At 39.2% G+C, this 20,378-nt stretch overlaps 3 protein-coding genes and 1 non-coding gene across 12 annotated transcripts; 3 read left to right on the top strand and 1 right to left on the bottom strand.

The window, feature by feature from the left end:
* Positions 1 to 39: 39 nt before the first annotated feature.
* asm-3 lies at positions 40 to 3,635 on the top strand (the record flags this gene model as incomplete). Of its 2 annotated transcripts, NM_001047531.2 has the most annotated exons (13): positions 40 to 149; positions 204 to 376; positions 436 to 508; positions 724 to 815; positions 971 to 1,093; positions 1,467 to 1,759; positions 1,808 to 1,918; positions 1,971 to 2,051; positions 2,589 to 2,759; positions 2,812 to 2,913; positions 2,959 to 3,055; positions 3,102 to 3,292; positions 3,341 to 3,635. In NM_001047531.2, the coding sequence occupies 13 exons, from the start codon at positions 110 to 112 to the stop codon at positions 3,561 to 3,563; spliced, it is 1,770 nt and encodes a 589-aa protein (NP_001040996.1). The 2 variants fall into 2 exon arrangements, with proteins under 2 accessions (NP_001040996.1, NP_001040997.1); NM_001047532.6 differs by lacking the exon at positions 40 to 149 and having other exon boundaries at positions 296 to 376; positions 3,341 to 3,563.
* W03G1.10 lies at positions 500 to 649 on the bottom strand. Its single transcript, NR_052870.1, has one exon. It is a non-coding gene; the product is annotated as an Unclassified non-coding RNA W03G1.10 (non-coding RNA).
* A 756-nt stretch (positions 3,636 to 4,391) lies between the features above and the next one.
* Positions 4,392 to 17,118, top strand: pig-1 (Maternal embryonic leucine zipper kinase; the record flags this gene model as incomplete). Of its 8 annotated transcripts, none has more annotated exons than NM_001307424.3 (11): positions 4,392 to 4,453; positions 4,502 to 4,584; positions 4,631 to 4,747; positions 4,802 to 5,212; positions 6,180 to 6,347; positions 6,398 to 6,598; positions 7,498 to 7,860; positions 8,537 to 8,630; positions 9,136 to 9,318; positions 9,664 to 10,013; positions 16,702 to 17,118. In NM_001307424.3, the coding sequence occupies 11 exons, from the start codon at positions 4,393 to 4,395 to the stop codon at positions 16,789 to 16,791; spliced, it is 2,121 nt and encodes a 706-aa protein (NP_001294353.1). The 8 variants fall into 8 exon arrangements, with proteins under 8 accessions (NP_001294353.1, NP_001023420.2, NP_001023421.2 ...); NM_001028249.6 differs by having other exon boundaries at positions 4,393 to 4,453; positions 9,673 to 10,013; NM_001028250.5 differs by lacking the exon at positions 16,702 to 17,118 and having other exon boundaries at positions 4,393 to 4,453; positions 9,673 to 10,769.
* Positions 17,119 to 17,364: 246 nt separating this feature from the next.
* W03G1.5 (PB1 domain-containing protein) lies at positions 17,365 to 18,780 on the top strand (the record flags this gene model as incomplete). Its single annotated transcript, NM_067535.5, has 1 exon — positions 17,365 to 18,780. One exon carries the CDS (start codon positions 17,365 to 17,367, stop codon positions 18,778 to 18,780), a length of 1,416 nt encoding a protein of 471 aa, NP_499936.1.
* Between the last annotated feature and the right edge of the window lie 1,598 nt (positions 18,781 to 20,378).

The following is a 20,378-nucleotide window of genomic DNA, read 5'->3' as shown; positions in this document are numbered from 1 at the left end:
ATCGCCATGTGCTTCTCCCGCTCCAAATTTCTTATCTTTATTACTGGAAACCTCGGCTTCTCCCCCTCCGCCGCTGCTCCCGTTTAACATCAGAAACGATACGGCTCCGATGCTCCTAGGTCTTCTCGTCCTTTCTCTCGCATTTCAGGGTAGAGTTTTAGATTTACATTTTTGTGTTTAAATTCCAGGAAAAAATTTTCCAGGCACCCTCGCGGTGACAGAATGCGAGGAATGCAAGTCAATTGTGGACCTTTTGCAATTTGAGTGGGGAGAAAAGAAGACTGAAGAATGTGTTATGGAAATTGCGGTTTTTATTTGTGAAACGTTCCATATTGAAGATAATGATGTCTGTAACTTTATTATTTCGGATTTCTCAGTGAGACACATTAATATTTAATTTAATTTTAAAAATGTATTGAAAATCAAAGATTTCAGGACGAATTCATGTATGTCATCAAGCAAATTCTCGTGACTCCACATCAACTTTGCGGATTGCTTATGAAAAATGGTAAGTACTACCATGCCTAGGCACAAACATGCCTACCTACATGCCTACTACCAGACCGACGCGTAACAGTGACCCGCCGCCCTAATAGAACATGGGGTGCGGGGCGGCTTGAGAAGATTCTAGTAGACTGCCAAGCTGATCACTATCTTTCAGGCTAGTCACGCATGTAGGCGCGTAGGTAGGCACGATTGCATGCCTATTTGGAATTATTTCAGACTGCGGAGACTTCGTGGATCCATTGGCGACAATTTGGAACATGACGATTCCTGGAAATCAGCCACCATTCGTGCCGAAACAAGTTGTTCCGGTAGGTTTTTTTTTTGACAAAAAAGGTATGCCTACCTATGCCTGCCTACTACTGTCTACTGCCAAATTTTCCGAATGCCACTAGATAAGTGGTAGGTTTGCACGTAGGCATAAACAGGCGCCTACCCCGACACCAACAAAACCTCCAATTTTCAGCCAGGCAACCCAACTCTGCGAGCACTTCACTTGACCGACCTTCATGTTGACATGTTCTACACGGTCGGGCTCGAGGCAGACTGTGGAACTCCGCAATGTTGTCGACCACAAGATATGAATGTGGTATGGTGTTTAATTTGGAAAATTGTTGAGAAAGAGGGAGAAAGAGCAACGATCACAAAGGTTGCTGAAAAATATTTATTTGATAAGGAAGTTGAGATGGGAAGGAGAAGCCCCCGAAGTTGGGGGGTTTCTATTTGAAATTTTTGAATGAAGAAATACTTAACAGAACCTCTACAGAACTCTGCACTTTTAACAAATATGACTATGTAACGCTAGAAAACAAGTACTTGTCAGAAGCATTTCAAAAATTTGACTTCGCGCGTAATTGAAGAGGCCGCCGACCAATCAGCGATGCACAAAGGGCGTGGCTCTTGTCGCTGATTGATCGGCGCGATCCTCACGTAGGCACGTATAAACCCTTAACTTTTTTCAGGAAATCGTTGAAAACGGAGATGTCAAACAACCTGCTGGACCTTGGGGAAGTGTTGGTTCGTGCGACACACCTTATTGGCTTCTCACGAACATGCTCCAAAACATCGCAAGTACCGCTGGAAAACTGGACTACATTATGGTATCCGGAGACCTTGTGTCCCATACAGTTTGGGCGTACACTCCGGAAACCCACTCGTTTATGGTAAAAAACTTGTCGGATACGATTCGCTCGTATTTCCCAAAAACTCCGGTCTACTTTGCAGTCGGGAATCATGAAGGAGTTCCTGTTGATAAGTGGGTGAACTTGTATTCTATGTTTATCACTCACGACCATTTTTACAGTATTGCACCACATTTCACACCGAAGAAGTATCATATGGATTGGCTCTACAAGGCCATGTCAAACGCCTGGCAGGGATGGATTCCAGCGGATCAGGAGAAGAGTTTGGAATAGTTGGGTTTTTTGAAGAGTTTGGGAAAAAAATTGTAAGCATCTCAATTTCAGTAACGGATGCTACATGAAGAAGATCTATGATGGGCTTCGAATGATTTCGCTGAATAATGTTTATGGAGATCGCATCAATTTGTAAGTGAGGGTACGGTGAGGTGTACGGGAGGGGTACGACAGGATACGGTAAGGGTACGGTAAGAGTATGTTAGGAGTACGGTAGTTTTGCGATAGGGGTACTGTCGAGGTACGGTAACATACAATATAGGTGCTTTATGATTAGGGGTATGATAGGTGTACGGTGGGGTCTTAGGCAGACATCATATGGCACTGTTGGGGTACTGTTGGGGTACGGTAGAATACGGTAGGATAAGGTACGGTGGTGGTACATTAAAGGTATGGTGAGGTACGGTTGGGGTACCGCGAGATACGGGAACAATATGGTAGGGTACGGTAGAGGTACAGTATCGGCGCGGTACAAAACGGATGCAGTAGGGACACGGTGTGGTATAACTGGTGTACGAGAGGGATACGGTAGGGAGACGGCAGAGTTACGGTAAGGACACTGTACGATAAGAATACGGTAGGGATACGGTAGGGACACGGTACGTTATGATTGGGGCAGGCTAGGGGTACGGTAGCGGTACTGTAGGATTACAATAATAATGTTTTCAGCTGGCTATACATCAACCAAACTGACCCAGATGGCACCCTTCAATGGCTCATCAACCAGCTCCAAGATGCAGAAAATGTTGGAGACAAGGTACATATCGTTGCACATATCCCTGGATCCGACGGAGAAGCTCTTGAAGGATATGCTCTAAACTATTATAAGATTATCAATCGGTTAGTTTCAAAAGTTAGAAGAGAAGTACGTAAAAATTGTAAATGATTTCAGATACGCAAACACAGTTGTCGGTCAATTCTTCGGGCACACCCACTCTGAAAAGTTCTACATGATGTACGCGAACCCGGATGACTATAAGTCTACTCCAACTAAGTGAGTAACTGGAACTACGGGCTTCAGATAATGTGTTGCGTTTAGTGTGGTCTACTCGGCTCCGTCTGTGACACCCTACTCGGATTATTTCCCGGCTTATAGAATCTACACAATTGATGGGGTCCACAAGGGATCAACTTATGTACGTATAGTGAGAGCTTTTATTTCAGGAACTTTATATATTTCAGCAAGTAATCGACTATGAGGAATGGTTCTTCAACTTGACATCCAACAATGCGAATCCAACAAATGTGAAATGGGAAGTACTCTATCAAAGTGCCAACATGGAATATGGTCTTAAAGGACAAATCCCGACGGAGTATAATCAAATGATTGAGAGAATGAAGACTGATGATAGTCTTTTCAACAAATATTACGAGTAAGTTTTTTTTTAGATTTTCAGACATAATCTCTTTTATATTTTCAGAAACCACAATCGTCGTTCGATCTACGATGGTCGCGCGCCATGCAACGATCAACAATGTCGAAACGGTTATCTTTGCGACGCCCGTCAATTCCATCAGACCCAGCAGCTGTGTACCGATTTGGAGGGAGGAATTCAGAAGCCGGAGCCCAAAAAAAATAAGTATTCTGCACGATTTGCCACATCAAATGAAAGACGGCGTGGAAAGGAGGAGTGCAAGATTTGAATGCGATTTTTTTTTTTGAAATTTAAAATCCTACTAATCTCCGGGTCGTGTTGAATAAATTAATTTGTATTTAACACTGGTTTTGTCAATGTAAATTTATTATAGAAAAGAAACACAATTTGATATAACTTTTGGCAAACACGGAATTCTGGCTTCCCTCATAAATTGAAATGGAAGAGTTTGCCGAACTAGGCCATTTTGGCTCGGCGATATCTGGGGTAGATTTACGGCGCGTTGCGTGTCGCGTCGCGGCTCGATTTTAAATAGTTGTAATACTAAATGTATTTGTCCGTGTGGAGTACACGACTTTGTCCGGCGGGCGACTGTCAATGAAGCGCGAAAAATTCAATGAGGAAGACACGCGCAACACTATTATATTGTGGTTTGAAAATTTCTATAACTATGCCTTTTCAAAATAAATATTTTCATTCGCGTCCTGACACGAGCTAAAATTTGCAGCTACAGCACTCGGCGAGTACGGTAGTCTCTATTTTTTGCATTCCCTGTTTTTCGCTTACGACGCCTTTTTTCTTTATTGAAAAAAAAAACGAAGTTTCATGAACAATTTTACCATTTAAATATTTAAATATGTTTTGTCTTTAAAGAATTGTATTTCTTCCCAATCCGAAAAAGCGATCTAACGTGATTGCGAGAGACTGTGGCAAAACGCGAGACGCAGACGGATGCAAGCGCGCCCTACTGCTAATTGCGCGAAATAACCTTTATTCAAAATCTGAACGCATTTAAATTCGTCTCCCAAACTTTTTTCGCTTTGATTTTATCGATATTTTCCAGATTTTTCATGTAAAATTTTTTTTTTAATTTCAGCATGAGCAAGTATGAAGTGCTCCAGGGGTTTTACGCCGTTCACGACGAATTAGGCTCAGGAGGTAGCGTTTTAATCGATTTTAAAAAAATAATGATTGTTTTATTTACAGGATTCGGAAAAGTCCGCCTAGCAACACATTTGCTGACAAATCAAAAGGTGGCCATCAAGATAATAGATAAGAAGCAGCTTGGAGTGAGTTTGTTGATAAAATTGTTTGATAAAACTGTATTTTTTTCAGCATGACCTGCCGCGAGTTCAAACGGAAATGGACGCCTTGCGCAATTTGTCCCATCAGAATATATGTCGTCTGTACCATTACATAGAGACAGAAGACAAGTTTTTCATCGTTATGGAGGTAAAAACCTAATTTTAGAAAAAAACAACTATTTAACTGTTAAATTTGTTTCAGTACTGCAGTGGAGGAGAAATGTTCGATTATATTGTGCGGAAGGAGCGGCTCGAAGAGTCTGAAGCTCGTCATTTCTTCCGGCAGCTCGTCAGTGCGATCGCTTTCGTTCATTCACAAGGATATGCCCATCGAGACCTGAAACCGGAAAATCTCCTGCTCACCGAGGATCTTCACCTGAAATTGATCGATTTCGGGTTATGCGCGAAGACTGAAAAAGGCCGTATTGATAAGCACAATTTGGATACGTGTTGTGGATCTCCGGCCTATGCGGCGCCCGAGTTGATACAGGGCTTGCAGTACAAGGGAAACGAGGCGGATGTCTGGTCGATGGGCATTTTATTATATACACTTCTCGTCGGAGCATTGCCATTTGAAGATGATAATATGCAAATTATGTACAAAAAGATTCAAGTACAGATATTTTATTTTTCATTGAAAATTAGTGAAAATATATAGAAAATCACTTGATTTGTCTGAAAAGTTCTTTGATTTCAGCTAAAAATGCTCCAAAATGGTCAGAAAGATGCCAATTGTCGAAAAACTGCTCGATTATTCGAAGATCCGGCTATTTTTGAGCAGTTTCTCGATTTTTCAGCTGCAAATTGATTTTAAAATGTTGGAAATCACCAAATTTTTCTAGAAATATCATTTATTTGAGCGTAAAATTCGAGAAAGCGCTCAAAATGACCAGAAATTTATTTGGCAAACTTTCTACCAATTTTAGAGCACTTTCTCAATTGTTTCAGCTAAAATAAATGACATTTTCAGATAAATCAAGTGATTTCCTGTATATTGAGACAAATTTTTAGCTAAAAATATCGATTTTTTCAATTTTTCGATCATTTTTCACTTAAATTCGTTTTCAAACGCAGTTTTTCACTATATATTCGACGTTTTGTAGAAATTTCGGTTTTTGTTTGAGCTCTATTTTAGAGGTGCTGAAGCAGGGCTTAAATAATTTTTATTTCAATTTTTAGTCATGTTTTGCTAATACCTAACAGGAAAATATATGCTCTTTTGTTTTAAAAACCTTAGAAAGTTGAAAAAAAAGATCAAAAGAGCAAATATTTTTGTCCCCTATTGAAAACCGAGCCGCGACGCGACACGCCGCGCACCGTAAATCGACCCCGGCCGTGACCGAACCAAGTAATACCAAAAAATAAGTGGGAAAGTGAAAAAATGGAATAAAAATAAATGTTTTTTTTTGAAGCAGCTCGAAAATCTGGTAGAACTCTACAATATATTCAAATTTTTAGTGAAAACATGCGTTCACAAACGAATTTAAACGAAAAATTCAGCAAAAACTATGCGAACTATGCGAAATGGTCAAAAACTGCAAAAAATTGACTGTAAATCAATTCAATTGTTTAATTTCCAGTCCGGATGCTTCTACGAGCCCGAATTCCTATCGCCGCTCAGCAAGCAACTCCTCCGAGCAATGCTCCAAGTGGTTCCAGAACGGAGGATCAGTGTCAAGAAGCTGCTCGAGCACGATTGGCTCAATCACAAATACACACAGCCGGTGAAATGGAACACGATTTATGATGTAGCTCACTTTTTGTATTTTTTGAATTATATTTCAATTTTTTATTACAGAAAAACTTTATCGATCGTGACGTGGCTCGGGTGATGTCAAAGTACTATGGATTTGAGTCGACAGACAAAATGATTGAAAAGATCAAAGAATGGAATTTTGATTACATGACGTCGACTTATTACGCTCTATTGCACAGGAAGAGGAATGGAATGGAAATTATTCTTCCGATGGTTCGAAATTCGACCAATACTGCTCCACCGGTACGGTGTCAAGCTTCCATGTGTCGATTTACGCACGGATTTTCTACAGAGATTTCAAAAATATTAAAAACCGCGCGAATTTATCTTTTATTTACTTATTTTAATGTTTTAGGTATTTAAAAATCGATTTATTCACAGTTGAATATTACTCGAAAAGAAAGTTTTTAGTTTTTCAACGATTAATTTTTTTAAACTTGATTTTTAGCTGAAATTTAAAAAAAAAGATAAATCGGCAATTTTAAATGTGAAATACAGTACGAAAATGCTTCTGAATCAAGAATGCAAACCATAACGGCCGCCACGTGTAGATTTACGCATCTCGTGTACTCCTCGAGAAGTATGGCGTATTTTTTCATAGGATTTTACAATTTTAGGTTGAAAACTAGAGAATTTTAGCTAATTCTTTTTAATTTTAACATTCCAATATGGCCAATTCATCACTGATTTATTGTATTTTAGAGAGAAAACCTACAAAATCTCGTTTCTCACCTAAAACACTGTTATAAATTTACGAATTGAGTTTAATTTCAAAAAAAATCAGCGAATTTTAGCCATTTTCGCTGACTGATTTTCTTTAATTAGGCTCAATTCGTTAATTAATTCAATTAATTTATCATAGTGATTTAAGTGTGGAAATGAGGACTTAGTAGTTTTCCTTCTGAAATACAACAAATAAGAGTTGAATTAATTAGTGGAGTGTTTAAAAATTAAAAGTTAGCAAAAATGAAAATGGCCTAGTATTTCAAGCAAAAGTTGTAAATTCCACTGTAAAAATGTACCATTCTCCTCGGGGAGTACACGAGCATCGTAAATCTACACGTGGCCGCGGTAATTCTTTGAAATCTGAGTAGAAAATCGGCGAAAATCGCTTTTTCGGTCTTCATTCAATTTTTTTTCAGAATGTTCAAAACATATTGTGCTCTCCAACAATCCACGCATCACTAGAGAATAATCTCGACAAATCAGGACTGGAAGATGACGATTCTGATCCTTCAAGCATCTCGTCCTCATCGGATATCTCAGCACGATTGAAGAAGAACTGTGTAGTTTCAGATGAGTCGTCGTCGTCTCGTTTCGTGAAGCCAATGTCACCGGCGGCGGAGAAGGACAAAAAGATGTCGTACGTCAACGCGATGCTTACGATGCCTTCACAATTCACCGGTCGATCGCCTCTTCGGATTCCAGAATCACCAATGTCGGTGAGGAGCAGTGATTCGGCGAGTCTTGGATCGGCGGCGACTCCGTCTCGTGGTGGTGTCAAGGTGTGTAGAATAATGAGTTTTTGTTTGAGACACCACGGATTCAAGTTCTGGTAGAATTCCGGATCTACGATTTCCGGGTCTGGCACCGTGCCAGCTCAATTTTTCTCGAAGAACAACGTGGTTACGATGTTCCGATGTTACGCGTCGCTTGTTTGTTAGGCGTTTTTGCCAGAAGAAAATTTCAAAAATCACGTTTTTCTACGAGAAAAATTGCGTTTTATGCGTTGGCGCACGGGGCCAGATTCGGAATCCCACCAATTTTGAATCCATGGTGCCTCTTTTGTTTGAAAAGTTTGAAAATGCATGGCCGTGTGATGATTTACGCAGCTCGTGTACTCCACGAGAAGAAGCTGACTTTTTGTTTCTTTTCTTTTTTACAATTTTCGCTAATTTTTGACATGTAAATCGTCATTTTGTCTCCAATTCAATGTGTTTTGTGTGAAAATCGTTAAATTTACTGTTCAAAAACTTGAAAACTAATGAAAATCATAGTGTTTAAACAGAAAATACATCGATTAGGCGATTTACATATTAAATAAAAACAGAATTACCGAAAAAAAAAATCAAAATCAAGCATTTCATTCAAAAACTAAAAAAAAGTTGTACAAAAAATTCAAATTTCTAAAAAAATTTCTAAAATTTTTTGTTTTCCCTCTCTTAAATCAGTATTTTTCAGGATAACGACAAGGAGAATGCTTCCACTGGCAAAAATTATCGAATGGGAGCATCTACATGCAAAAGCCGTGGACCGCTCAAAATAACGGGAGTCGGTAAGGCGGAAAACGTTACAATAAAAACACAATATTTGACGCTCAAAATATCTCGTAATGAAAACTACAGTAATTGCTTTATTGACTACTGTAGCGCTTGTGTCGATTTACGGGCTCGATTTTTGAAATCGATTAAAATCATTTTTTTATCGATAAAATACTGAAAATGAGCAAAAAAAACGAATAAAAAAATAAAATATCGCTATCGACCTCGTAAATTTTATAAATAAATTTCAAGGCTACTGTAGCGCTTGTGTCGATTTACGGGGTCGATAGCGATATTCGATTTTTCTTCGTTATTTTTTTTCGCTCATTTTCAGTATTTTATCGATAAAAAAATGATTTTAATCCATTTCAAAAATCGAGGCCCGTAAATCGACACAAGCGCTACAGTAGTCATTTGAAAGGGTTACTGTAGTTTTCGCTACGAGATATTTTGCGCGTCAAATATGTTGTGCAAGAATTTTTTTCATTTCGCAATTTTAATTTTTCACCAAATTTTCAGAAGAAGGAACGATGAAAAGTGTCTACACCACTCCAAACACCCGGCCTACTCTTCGAGGACTCTTCAGTCCCGGCAATGCTGAGCACAAGAAGCGCCAGAGAGCTCGATCTTCGGATCGTGCGAGCATCGGAATGCCACCTGGCTCACCAGTGTCTATTGGAAGTGCACATAGTGCTAATAATGGTTGGGAAATGCGTGGAGTAATCGATCAAAAATGGCTTTATCACACTTGACACATGGCTCTGAAAGACGGAATTTTAGAGAGAATTTTGGAAAATTTTCGAATTTTTTTAAATGGCTACAAAAAGTTCGGAAAAAAACACTTATTTTAGAAAAAAAAAACAAATTTTGCTAACTTTTCCGTATCATAGCGGTCGGAAATTTATTTTTATTCGATTATGAACAGGTTGAAGGTTTTCCAATAAATTTGAAAACCCGATACGTTCAGAGTAATTTTAAGTTTAAAATGCCAAATTTCGATCGGTTACTCTTCTCTTATCAGTATAGCTTTTCTATGTCAAAAATTAGAACTTTTAGCCGATGGCCGAACTCCGAGAAGTCGCATAAAAACGAATCGCCTTCCACAACGTGTGTTCACCTCCCTGGAACGGAAGAAGGAGAAGCTGATCACACTTCTGACACCTCGGAAAATGCAACGAGACTCTCCTCAAGTTCTGAAGGATGTGAAGAATATGGTGAACGTGTCGATGACAGCCTCACAGGATCCTGAAGAAGTGAGGAATCTGCTGAAGAAGGTGTTTGACGATGAACGGATGCGATACGAGTTGAACGGATGGAAGTTCCTTGCGACACAGGAGACTGTTCATGGATGGATGACTGTCGAGTTGGAAATTGTTCGGCTGCAGATGTTTGATAAAGTGCGTAATCTGCGCCGTTTTTTTTGTTGTGTCAATATCAACATACCGTCGAGAAAACCAACATATATTGAACTCTGATTGAATTTTCAAAGTTCGATTATGGAAGATAATTTTTGAAACACCAAAAAACAAAACATTTTCGATTTTTCGGTGTTTCTCAAAAAACCGAAAAATCGAAAAAAAAATTCGGTGCAAATTTGCTTAAAAAAAGTGCAGCACGGTTGAGTGTCGATTTACGCAGATCGTGTACTCCTCGAGAAGTAAAATCTTTTGGAAGAAATTATTGGTTTCCGTCAATTCTTTTCGTATTTACTATTCAAATTGCCAATTTTGTGATTAAGAACAACTGAAATTTAGAAATGTTCATTTCAAAAGTAGTTCCTTAAAATACTAAAAATTAAAAATGAATTCGCGATTAAAAACTGTAAAAAGCTCGTCAAAAAGAGGGTCGAATCTGAAACGTTTTTTTTCCCAAAGATATACAAAAAAAAGATTTTTTTTTTCAAAAAAAAAACACGAGAAGGCTTCTCAGATAGACTGGAGTCACGGCAGAGCGATAGAAAATCACTGCTAATTAGCATTTATGTCACGGCTTAGTCAACCGCAGTAATTGTGCTTTTCCGCTGATTAGCGGTGATGTTTTGCTACGTAGTTATGCTTTCTTGCTAGCTAGTTTTGCTTTCATATTGGATTAAACTTTTATAAAACCATAAAAAATAACACGATTTATTATGAAAATGAAACAAAATGAAAAAACAACAGAAAAAAAACATTTAACGAAAAATGGAAAAAAAAACAAAAAAACAAGTTTCGAAAGTATCAGAAAACAGGAGAACTAGTGAATTTATGGGGAGTCTGGGATATGTTCCCTTCCAGCAGATTTCGAAGTTGATAGAGAGTTCGAAGATGATTGAAAGTTCGAAGTTGATGGAACTTGCTCCTCATCGATATCCTCGCTGCTCTTGTAGAATTGTGTGCAATCGATGATGGGACGCTTTGGCAGCACAATTTTTGGTGGATTCTGGCCGTCGTGTTTTGTTCGATACAAACCACGGGCATGATCGCTGCAAAAAGACATTTGTGAAAACATAGTTTTTCAAGTTAAAGAAAAATTCTATTCGCTGGCTTTTTAAAGTAAATAACAAGAAACCTACAATCTGACTTTGATATGATGCTTGAACAGCATATTGACCACACTTGGAAGGCGAGTAACGTCCACCTGGTCGTTGTCCAACTTGATTGCCGCAGCGAGAAGAGCTGAAAACGATTTTTATGTGGCTCGCCCATGTAAATCATAAACTAACCGGCTGGCCAATTTGTCAAGTCTCCTGGGAAGAAAGTAAGAGGCTCCGTCTTTTTGCTTGTCGTGAAGGATCCTTGTTGCTCTCTCGGAATCAGCTGAAATGTTAAATAGTCAAAAATAGAACGTAATATTTGATCGCTCACGTAGTCAATCCAGTGATTTGACATAGCATTGACAATTGATCTAACCGAGCCATGTTGAATGCTCAGCGCCGAAAACACGAGATTGACGTTGATAAACACTGAAATAGAATGTTCTTGGGGGCGGTTTTTATTTATGTTCTTGGTATACCAGTTTGATCCAAACTCGAAACTTCCAGCAGTTTGTGGTTCAGAAAATCGTTAGGGTTCAATTTTGCCATTTCTTCACCCTGTAAATAACATTTTCAAATGCTCAAAATCGTTCCATTCTTATAAACATACAAGTAAACGATTCTTCTCCATTGGTTTACTTTTCGGGTGCATTGATCGCTCAGTAACCAGTTCCTGCTGAAATTTTCTCCAATATTAATTGCAAATTCAAGATAGTAACTAAAACTGACCATGAGCATAACACCTCGAATTGCACCCATTGAAGCTTTAGACCAAGCATCCGGAGCAGTGCGGATCAACTCGTCAATCGATTCATAACTATAGTCAATTGATCCTCCAACGTTCTCTCCGAGTCTTTTCTAAAAGTCAACAATTTTGATCATGCCAGATTTTTGGAAAAAAAAACTTACCAAGAATCCTGGAGTTTGTTCGGTGGGGAGTGTGTGAGATGTAAGTCCTAGATCTACAATACAGATTTTTCCGCCTTTCTGAAATTAATTTATTTCCGAGCAACTCGAAATTAGCAGAAGTAAACACCTTCGCAATTGGATGCATATCCGGTTTGAACGATTTTCTAGGCAACGATGGACTTGATTGCATTGGCTCATGATTTGGTTGCTCCGGAAGAGCAATTTCCAGATGAGATTCTTCTTGTTGCTCCTCTTCAATCTCAATCGGCTCCTGTACAGGTTGCTCCATAAACTCTTCGTCATCTACGATCGTGATTTGAGCTTTTTGATGTCCAATCTCCTCTTCTTTTACAGGTGCCTGAAAATGACAGAAATATTAAAACTCATAGGAATAGGTTAGCTTTGGGTTCACATTTAATGTTATGTGGCTCCTTCCACTAACCTTAGCATTTCGGCGAGTAATACGGCGAGTCTTCACAACGATTTCCGTAGTTTCCGGTTGCCGTTTTCTTGTCGGCTTTGGAACTAATTTTGGTTTTTCTTCTTTAATGGGCTCGTATTTTGCCACTAGTTTCTCGAGGAATGACATGACTTTTTCTGAAATTGATTTTTAGATCTGTTAATAAAATAAGATTAAATAAGCAGGGTTGAACAGAACAGATTATCACATCAAATAAACACAAATTAATTGAAAGCGGATAAGCATTCATGAAAATATTAAAACAAACAACTTTTAAAAATCTGAAAGAATTCCTCAAGAACATAATGAGAACATTTTTCGAGCAAGGGGTAGAGACAAACATTTGTCAAAGAAGGGGGAGGTGCAGACATTTTTTCGAGCGGGGGGGGGGGACAGACAAAAGACAAACAAATTCAAAGCTATATGTGGTTATCAAAGTCAAGATAGACTGATACGGCGAGAAAATGGAAGAGCCACACAGTTGTTATTTCGCTTCACAACCACTGCATGTCCAACAATGGAATCGGCGGAAACCACGACAACTGTGTTTGTTAACGTGACACGACCTCCGAAACTCGATTTTGAAACTGAATCAACCCAGTTTTGAATATGCATTTGCGGTACATCCTCTTCATATAACTTGTTCGATATGTCAATCAAATGATCATTTGTGTTGCAGTATTTCTTCAAAATAAAACGAAGATCAGTGTTGTTTTCCTTCAACAGCATCCCAATAATCTTTGCAAATCGTACGCGAGCATATTCGATAAACGTAACATTTGAGTCATCTGTCTTTTTGTTGCAATAATTCGAATATCTGATGCCGTCGTGGTATACAACATTAAGGAAAACATCCCCGGTCTCGCAAAACTGTTGGTACTGCGGAGGGGTCGGAACAACCGATATTCGTTTGAGTCGCCTTAATAATCCAAGTTCATAGCACATTTTCAAGTTCGCTTCTGTTCGAAACTGGTGATTTGTGTGTAGACGGAATGCAGCTTCGGTTTTGATCTCTTGAAGAGCCGACATTCTGTAAAAACATTCTTGCTCCCTATTGTGCTCTAATTTTCTCACTTTCTCATGATGCTCATGCCCAGTCCATTGTAAATTTCCGGAACTAAAGTTCTTTGAATAGTGTGATAGAAGTACTCGAACCATTGAGTTGACAATGGAAATAAGCTACCGTACAGCTCAGTCATTCTTGCAAGGTGGTACAACACTTGCTGCAAAATAGTAATGGGTGTTAGTTGACGACAATTTCCATACATGTACTTTGATCCCATTCAACATTTCCGGTGCTCGTTTCACAATTAAAACTTCGATGGATTTGCTGATTTGTTCAATCTGTAAAGAATGGTCTACTTTTTTCAAGCAAAAACAATAAAAACTAACTTTCAAATGAAGAGTCTCGTCAGTGATTGATTGGGGTTCTATGCAAAGACGATAAAGTCCATGAATGCTGAGAATGATAGCCGATGATACACCTCCAAGTTCACCGGAAAATGCAGCTGCTACAACTATCGACTCGAAAATCTAAATGTGTGTTCACTTTGCAGAAATTAGCTGAACGAATCTTTTTACCAGTGCTTTCTCAGAACCAGTACACTGTGAAGCTTTGCCGGACAACGAACGAAATCGAGATGGAAGCGAAGGTGTTGATGAAAAATCCACCGATTTTGACGGGAACAAATTCCATTTCCCTTTGGAGAATAATGCTGAAAAATGAACACGTTTCGGGAGCATTCGGGCATTACTAGTGACCTGTATTGATATTGCTTAAAATTCCTTCTTCAAAACAATGAAACAAGTCAACCGGGCATAGATGCATATACAAAACATGCTTGTGGAAATGAGAATGCTGGTTTCTTTGACGAAGGCCATCGTTCATAGTCGAAGGGCACGATCCGGTGAGATTTTCGCGTACTATAAAGAGGTGATTATTTTTTTAATAATAGTTTTCATGATGCTTACGTGTTGTATACTCATCATTGATTTTGCACTCAGTTTCCTGGTTTAAGCAAAAGTTGCAAGAACCTGATGATCGGAGTCCACACTGATTGTATACGATTCGTCGTGCCTGAAACCAAACACTTGTTTTCAAAATTCTGAATTTTCATCTCACTGGATCGTCATGATTGGCACACGTGAGATCCGCTTTCCAGGCCACTCCCTCTGAGAAGAAGACATGTTCGTCCATTTGGAGCAGAATCCATTGTGTAAGTCTATCATGAATTTTCGTTGTCGGATTTTTGAACCCGATGAATAACGCTGCTAAAATGAGGGCCTGGGGAGAAGCTCGATGAACGTCTTCGAGATCCAAATTGAGTAAACTATATGGCCAAATGTTCTGACTGAAAACCAATTAAAATTTTTAGAGCCATCAAACTAAGATACTTACTTTCCATTTTTATGTACTTTGATTCCGTCGAAGCTACTCTCGAAGTGCATCCACATTTCATTATCTGCCATTTCGCTGAGTAGCTTTTTTTTAAAGATACCCTTATTTATTGGACTGGAGCTATTATATCCTTCCAAAATAGTTGTTTTAGTCTTCATCATGATATTCGCAAAACTATTCAATATAACTTCGAGCCATTTCTTGAGATCTCCGAAAATTAGTTGGCATTTCTCTTGCATATCTTCACATTTGCATCTGTAATGATATATTTCAGAAATTTAGTTTTATAATAAACCTACAGTTCGATATTCTGCGCACATAAATTACATACTTCTACAAGTGTTAGATGAGAGTCATTCAGTAGCAATTTTCTGAGAATGCTATCTTGTGAAACATTGTGAAAATGTAGATATCTCAAAATGGCTGCTTTCGAGTTGGTAGTAGTGATGAGGAAAAAAGTTGTTCTCAGATTTTGATCGCTCAGAGAACGACACAGTTGACTTCGCTCGTCGCATAGAGAAGAATCGCGTTGAGTGTCCAAATAAAATGACTCATCGGTTTCAGCTTCTTGATCGATCTCGTAATTTCCCACTTCATCGACCGGATAACGAATTTCCCCGTCTTCATCAATGAATCCTGTTGTTTCTTCGTCTTCGAGTTCATCTTCTACACCATCTTCCTTTTGTCGTTCTTCATCTGCAGTTGTTTCCGTCTCGAAGTTATCGGCCTGGGTGCTTGAATTTGATGGACCATTGCTTCCCGGCTGGTGAGAACCATGATTATTGTCCGTCGGGTCTGAAAGTAGTTATTTAGTCCCAATAAAATCATTTAAAAAATTTACCTAGAGCAACTATTGTCACGCTTTGAATCAGAAGACTCCGGGGTGCTGAATTCAAAATTCTTCGAACTGTTGTTCTTGGATTTCTGGCCATAATCCTCCGTTTCTAGCCGGGAATGATACAAATCTTTGAAAAACACACTGGAATTAACAATTAACACATATTGATAACATATCACACAAAAAATACAATAAAAAAGGTCAAAAAAATGAAATATGTGAAATACGACGAAGAAAAAACAAAATAAAATCAATAATCAATGTTCTGCTAGTTAGCAGTGGGTTTCTGCTAATTAGCAGTGCTTTTTAGCTAATTAGCAATGACCTGCTAATTAGCAGTGGTTCTCTGCTGATAAACTATGGCTTTACTAGCTTTTGCTGATTAGAAGTGATTTTCTGTCGCTCTGCCGTGACTCCAGTTTATCTGAGTTTAAAAAAACATTTTTAAAAATTGTCTAATTTTGAAACGTTATTTTGAAAAACTTGATATTTTGGTAATTAATGATGAATTCGCGATTTTATCAGTAAATGCGTAAATATACGGCAAAAAAATAATCTAAAAACTGTGAAAAGCTCGGCAAAAAGTAGGGTTGATTCCAAAAGAAAACATTTTTTTTCCGAAAGAAATTAAAACATTTTTTGCCAAAAACACGAAAAAGCTTTGTGTAATTTTAAAAATTGTGTAATTTTGAAACGTTATTTTGAAAAACTTAATATTTTGGAAAATTGTACACCTTCTCATAATTTTTTAAAAGTTGAATTTTAGTGATTTTCAGCAAAAAAAAAACGGAAAAATTGTATTTTTTGCCAAAAAAACCAGAAAACACAGAATACACAAACTAAAAAATGTATGTGCGATTTTCAAAAACTGAAAACATGCCAGAAAAACAAAAATAGCCAAAAAATCCATTTTTACCCAATAAAAATTCCCATTACCTGACCCAAAAAATAATCCATTAAAATTTCAGGTCGGAATCCGCAGAAAGCGTCTGAAAGGTGACGCGTTCATGTACAAGAAGGTGTGCGAGAAGATTCTTCAAATGGCGAAAATCGAATAATTCCTATTATAAATATTCTTGTTTTCCTTTTTCTTAAATTTTCCCCCTAATTTTCGCCCAAATTCTCGTCTTCCTGGGTTTTTGTGTGTGTGTGTAGAATATCAATCCCGTTATCATTATTCTTATTATTATTATTCTTATTTTCTATTGTTCCAAGTTGTTTTCGAAACTGTTTTTTTCGAATTTTTCCCAATCGTGTAATATTTTTTGAATATTCCTCTCTCCTCTCTACTAATCCCTCGAATTTAAGTTTTTGTTTCGTATGCTCTTCTTATCCAATGATACCCCGCCTTTTTTTGGTATGAATGATCAAGATCTCTTTCAAAAGTTGTTTTCCCGCCAGCCACAAATAATCCTTTCCCCCCCCCCCCCAAAAAAAAACACGTGCTTTCTCCACTACACTAGTGAGGTTGCGCAAGTGTTCAGCGCCAAAAACTCTAACTCGTATTTGCTCTAGCCGTCTTACTCTCACAGTGACTCCACCCATTTTGCCGCTGATCTCACGAAAAACAAGTGGCCGAGTATAAAAAGCGAGAGCGGATGCAGTTATTTTGTCATATTGAGTCGCTACTGATGGCTCACGGACATCATCATCACCACCGCCGCGAGCGCCCGGGGCGCGAAGTTTATTTCAAACTTACTGCTAAAGATTCGAAACAGGCTCATCTATTCTCTATCAAGTATGAGAAGGTCGCCGGATTGCTCGAGAAGCTCAAGAAGAAGCTCGCCGAGTTCAAGGTCGACTTTGCCAACATTTTCTGGATCGATCGGGAGAAGGATCAGATTTTCCTGCAGACAGCCGAGGATCTGAAGGAGGCGATCAAGTTCTCGAGGTTTGTGGTGAAGCTGTACGCTGAGGGAACTGGTGAGAAGGATCTGAAGGGTCTGAAGAAGGATCTGAAGAGCGAAGACGATGAGGATGATCGTCGCAGCAGCAGCTCCTCATTCTCGAAGGTGTCTCATGGAAGATCGGAATCCGAGTCGTCTTCGTCAGGATCGGAAAGCAGCGATGACGAAAATGATCGCAAGAAGAAAGGTGAGCGTTCTGGAAGTTCCTCTTCTTCTTCTGGATCTTCCCGATCTCCATCTCGTGGAAGACGTGGAGGACGTGGTGGCCGCTCAGGATCCAGCTCGTCATCATCATCTTCTGAATCACGATCTCCCGGAAGACATGAGGAGCCCGAGAAGCAAGGAAAGAAAGAAGAGTTGAAGCAGCTGAAGAAGCAAAAGTCCGAAGGTGTTGAGCATCGTGGAAGATCGGGGTCACCGGGAGGACGTCGTGGACACGGTGGACGCCATGGATCCCGTTCTGGATCTCCAGGAGGTCGTCATGGTCATGGAGGCCACGGAGGACATGGATCACGCTCCGGATCTCCAGGTGGTCGTCATGGTCACGGAGGCTCAGGGCATCATCGTGGAGGTCGTCATGGAGGCCACGGAAGGCATGGATCGTGCTCCGGATCTCCACGAGGTCGTCATGGTCATGGAGGCCACGGAGGACATGGATCACGCTCCGGATCTCCAGGTGGTCGTCATGGTCACGGAGGCTCAGGGCATCATCGTGGAGGTCGTCATGGAGGCCACGGAAGGCATGGATCCCGCTCCGGATCTCCAGGAGGTCGTCATGGTCACGGAGGACGCCACGGCCCACCACATTGTCCAGGACGCCATGGAAGACATGGATCCCGTTCCCACTCTCCTAGAGGACACGGGCACGGAGGACGTCACGGGCCACCACACTGCCCAGGGCGTCATGGACACCACGGACCACCACACCATCATCACCATGATGGACGTTCTCCATCTCGTCACGGCCACCACCACCATCATCATCATGGATGCCGTCCATTCCCACCGCATCATGGACATCATCACTTTCCACCATTCTGGCCACCATGCCCACCACCACCACCATTCTGGCCTCCACATCGTCGTGGCGGTCACTGCCATCACCATCATCATAATGGACATCGTTCGTTCTCCCCATAAACTCTTAATTCTGATGCTTATTATACTGTGCATAATGTATATTTATTTGTGATCAATAAAGTTGTAAATAAATAAATAAAAAAATCGTGTTATGTTTTTTGTTTTTTTTTCAGATTTTCAGGTGAAATAAAAAAAAGAGAACATTGATTCTTCCAGGAAGGCAATTGCCTAGGCAACTGAACAAACATGAGTTCCTTTCCGTCTGTTTTTTTCCAATTTCCACCAGACTCCTAGGCTTCCCCAAAAGGCCAACTGATCGCTTCCAAAAGGCGAAGACATCTCGACCACTTTCTGTTGATCGACGAACAATTTGAGAGAGAGAGAGAGAGAGAGAGAGGAATTGACACAATGAGTGTGTAGTTTGCTTTTGTTTGAGACACGCAGAGTTTGTAGTATTCGGTGTGGTTTATGCTTTAGAGGTTGCAAAATATGAAATCGGAGTAATGGAAAATTGAAATATGACGAATTGACTAAAGTGAAGTTGGATGTTGGTTGCTATTTATTAGTAACAAATTTCGATATGAAGATGTTAATTTAGTGGCAGTGTTATATAAATTTCAGTCTACTTCGTAGGTTCAAAATTGTTTGCATGTGTACCTAGCAGACAAACATCGGTCAAACGTACTTGTAATAATGCTGTAATACTGGTGTTCCAAGGCTTTTTTCGACAGAAAAAATGTTTTCTGAAAATGTTCGAAACCATTAAAAAATTGAAAAAGGACACTTTTTAGTGTTCGGAAATCAATTTTGAGTCTTCTAACAACAAAATTAACCATTTTAGAGGAGTTTCAAAATTGTGAATTTTAACAACATAAATAGCCCAATTTTGGTACCTTTTAATAGTTTTTGATGGGTTAAACCAAGATTTTCTGAATTCAGCATACCTGAATTACCAGTTTTCAACAAATTTAGACAACTTTTTATTTATTTTTTCCTTTTTTTTTTCAGCCATCCTTTTTTTTGGTCAAAAATTGTTTTTCTGAAACTCTTCGAAACCAATATTCTGAAAAAGAACAATTTTTAGTGTTGTTGAGTGAATTTTTAGGGAATTTTGTAGAAAAAAACTGAAAAAAACTTTTAAACAAATTTGACCGTGGTAGAGTTGAACTGTAATTTGGATGCTAACTCAAAAACGAAATGATTTTTAAAAACTATGCATATGAAAATTTAAAGCCGAAGTTTCTCAATCTACTAATATTGTTAAACTTACCATCATTTTTATCAGATTTTTATGGTGCAGTAAAACATTTGTAACAAGCTTTTGAACATCGGACTTCTATTCCAATTACTTGTTTGAGCTTCGATTTTTCTAGCTTTGTTTACCCGTTGCATAATCTGTGCTCATGTTATATGAGATACATATACATGTTACTACTCGGCAGTTTGCTACTCCTGGCGCGCGCACGTTTCGCAGCGGGCGCGCCGACGGAGCGCGCTAGTAATAATGTCTCGAACGCCCGGCGCACTCTCTGCGCGCGCCCCGCGCATTTGATACAAATTTTGTCACGGCTCGTTCCCCATCCCTTCATTATTTTATCAAATACATTGGCAATGTGGAATACTGAGTATATTTAGATTTAACTTTATTATAGTGAAAA

Source organism: Caenorhabditis elegans, chromosome IV (assembly GCF_000002985.6).
Source record: "Caenorhabditis elegans chromosome IV".
Taxonomy (NCBI): Eukaryota; Metazoa; Nematoda; class Chromadorea; order Rhabditida; family Rhabditidae; genus Caenorhabditis; species Caenorhabditis elegans.
The sequence above is the reverse complement of the archived record's forward strand: the minus strand, read 5'-3'. Positions and strand labels throughout refer to the sequence as shown.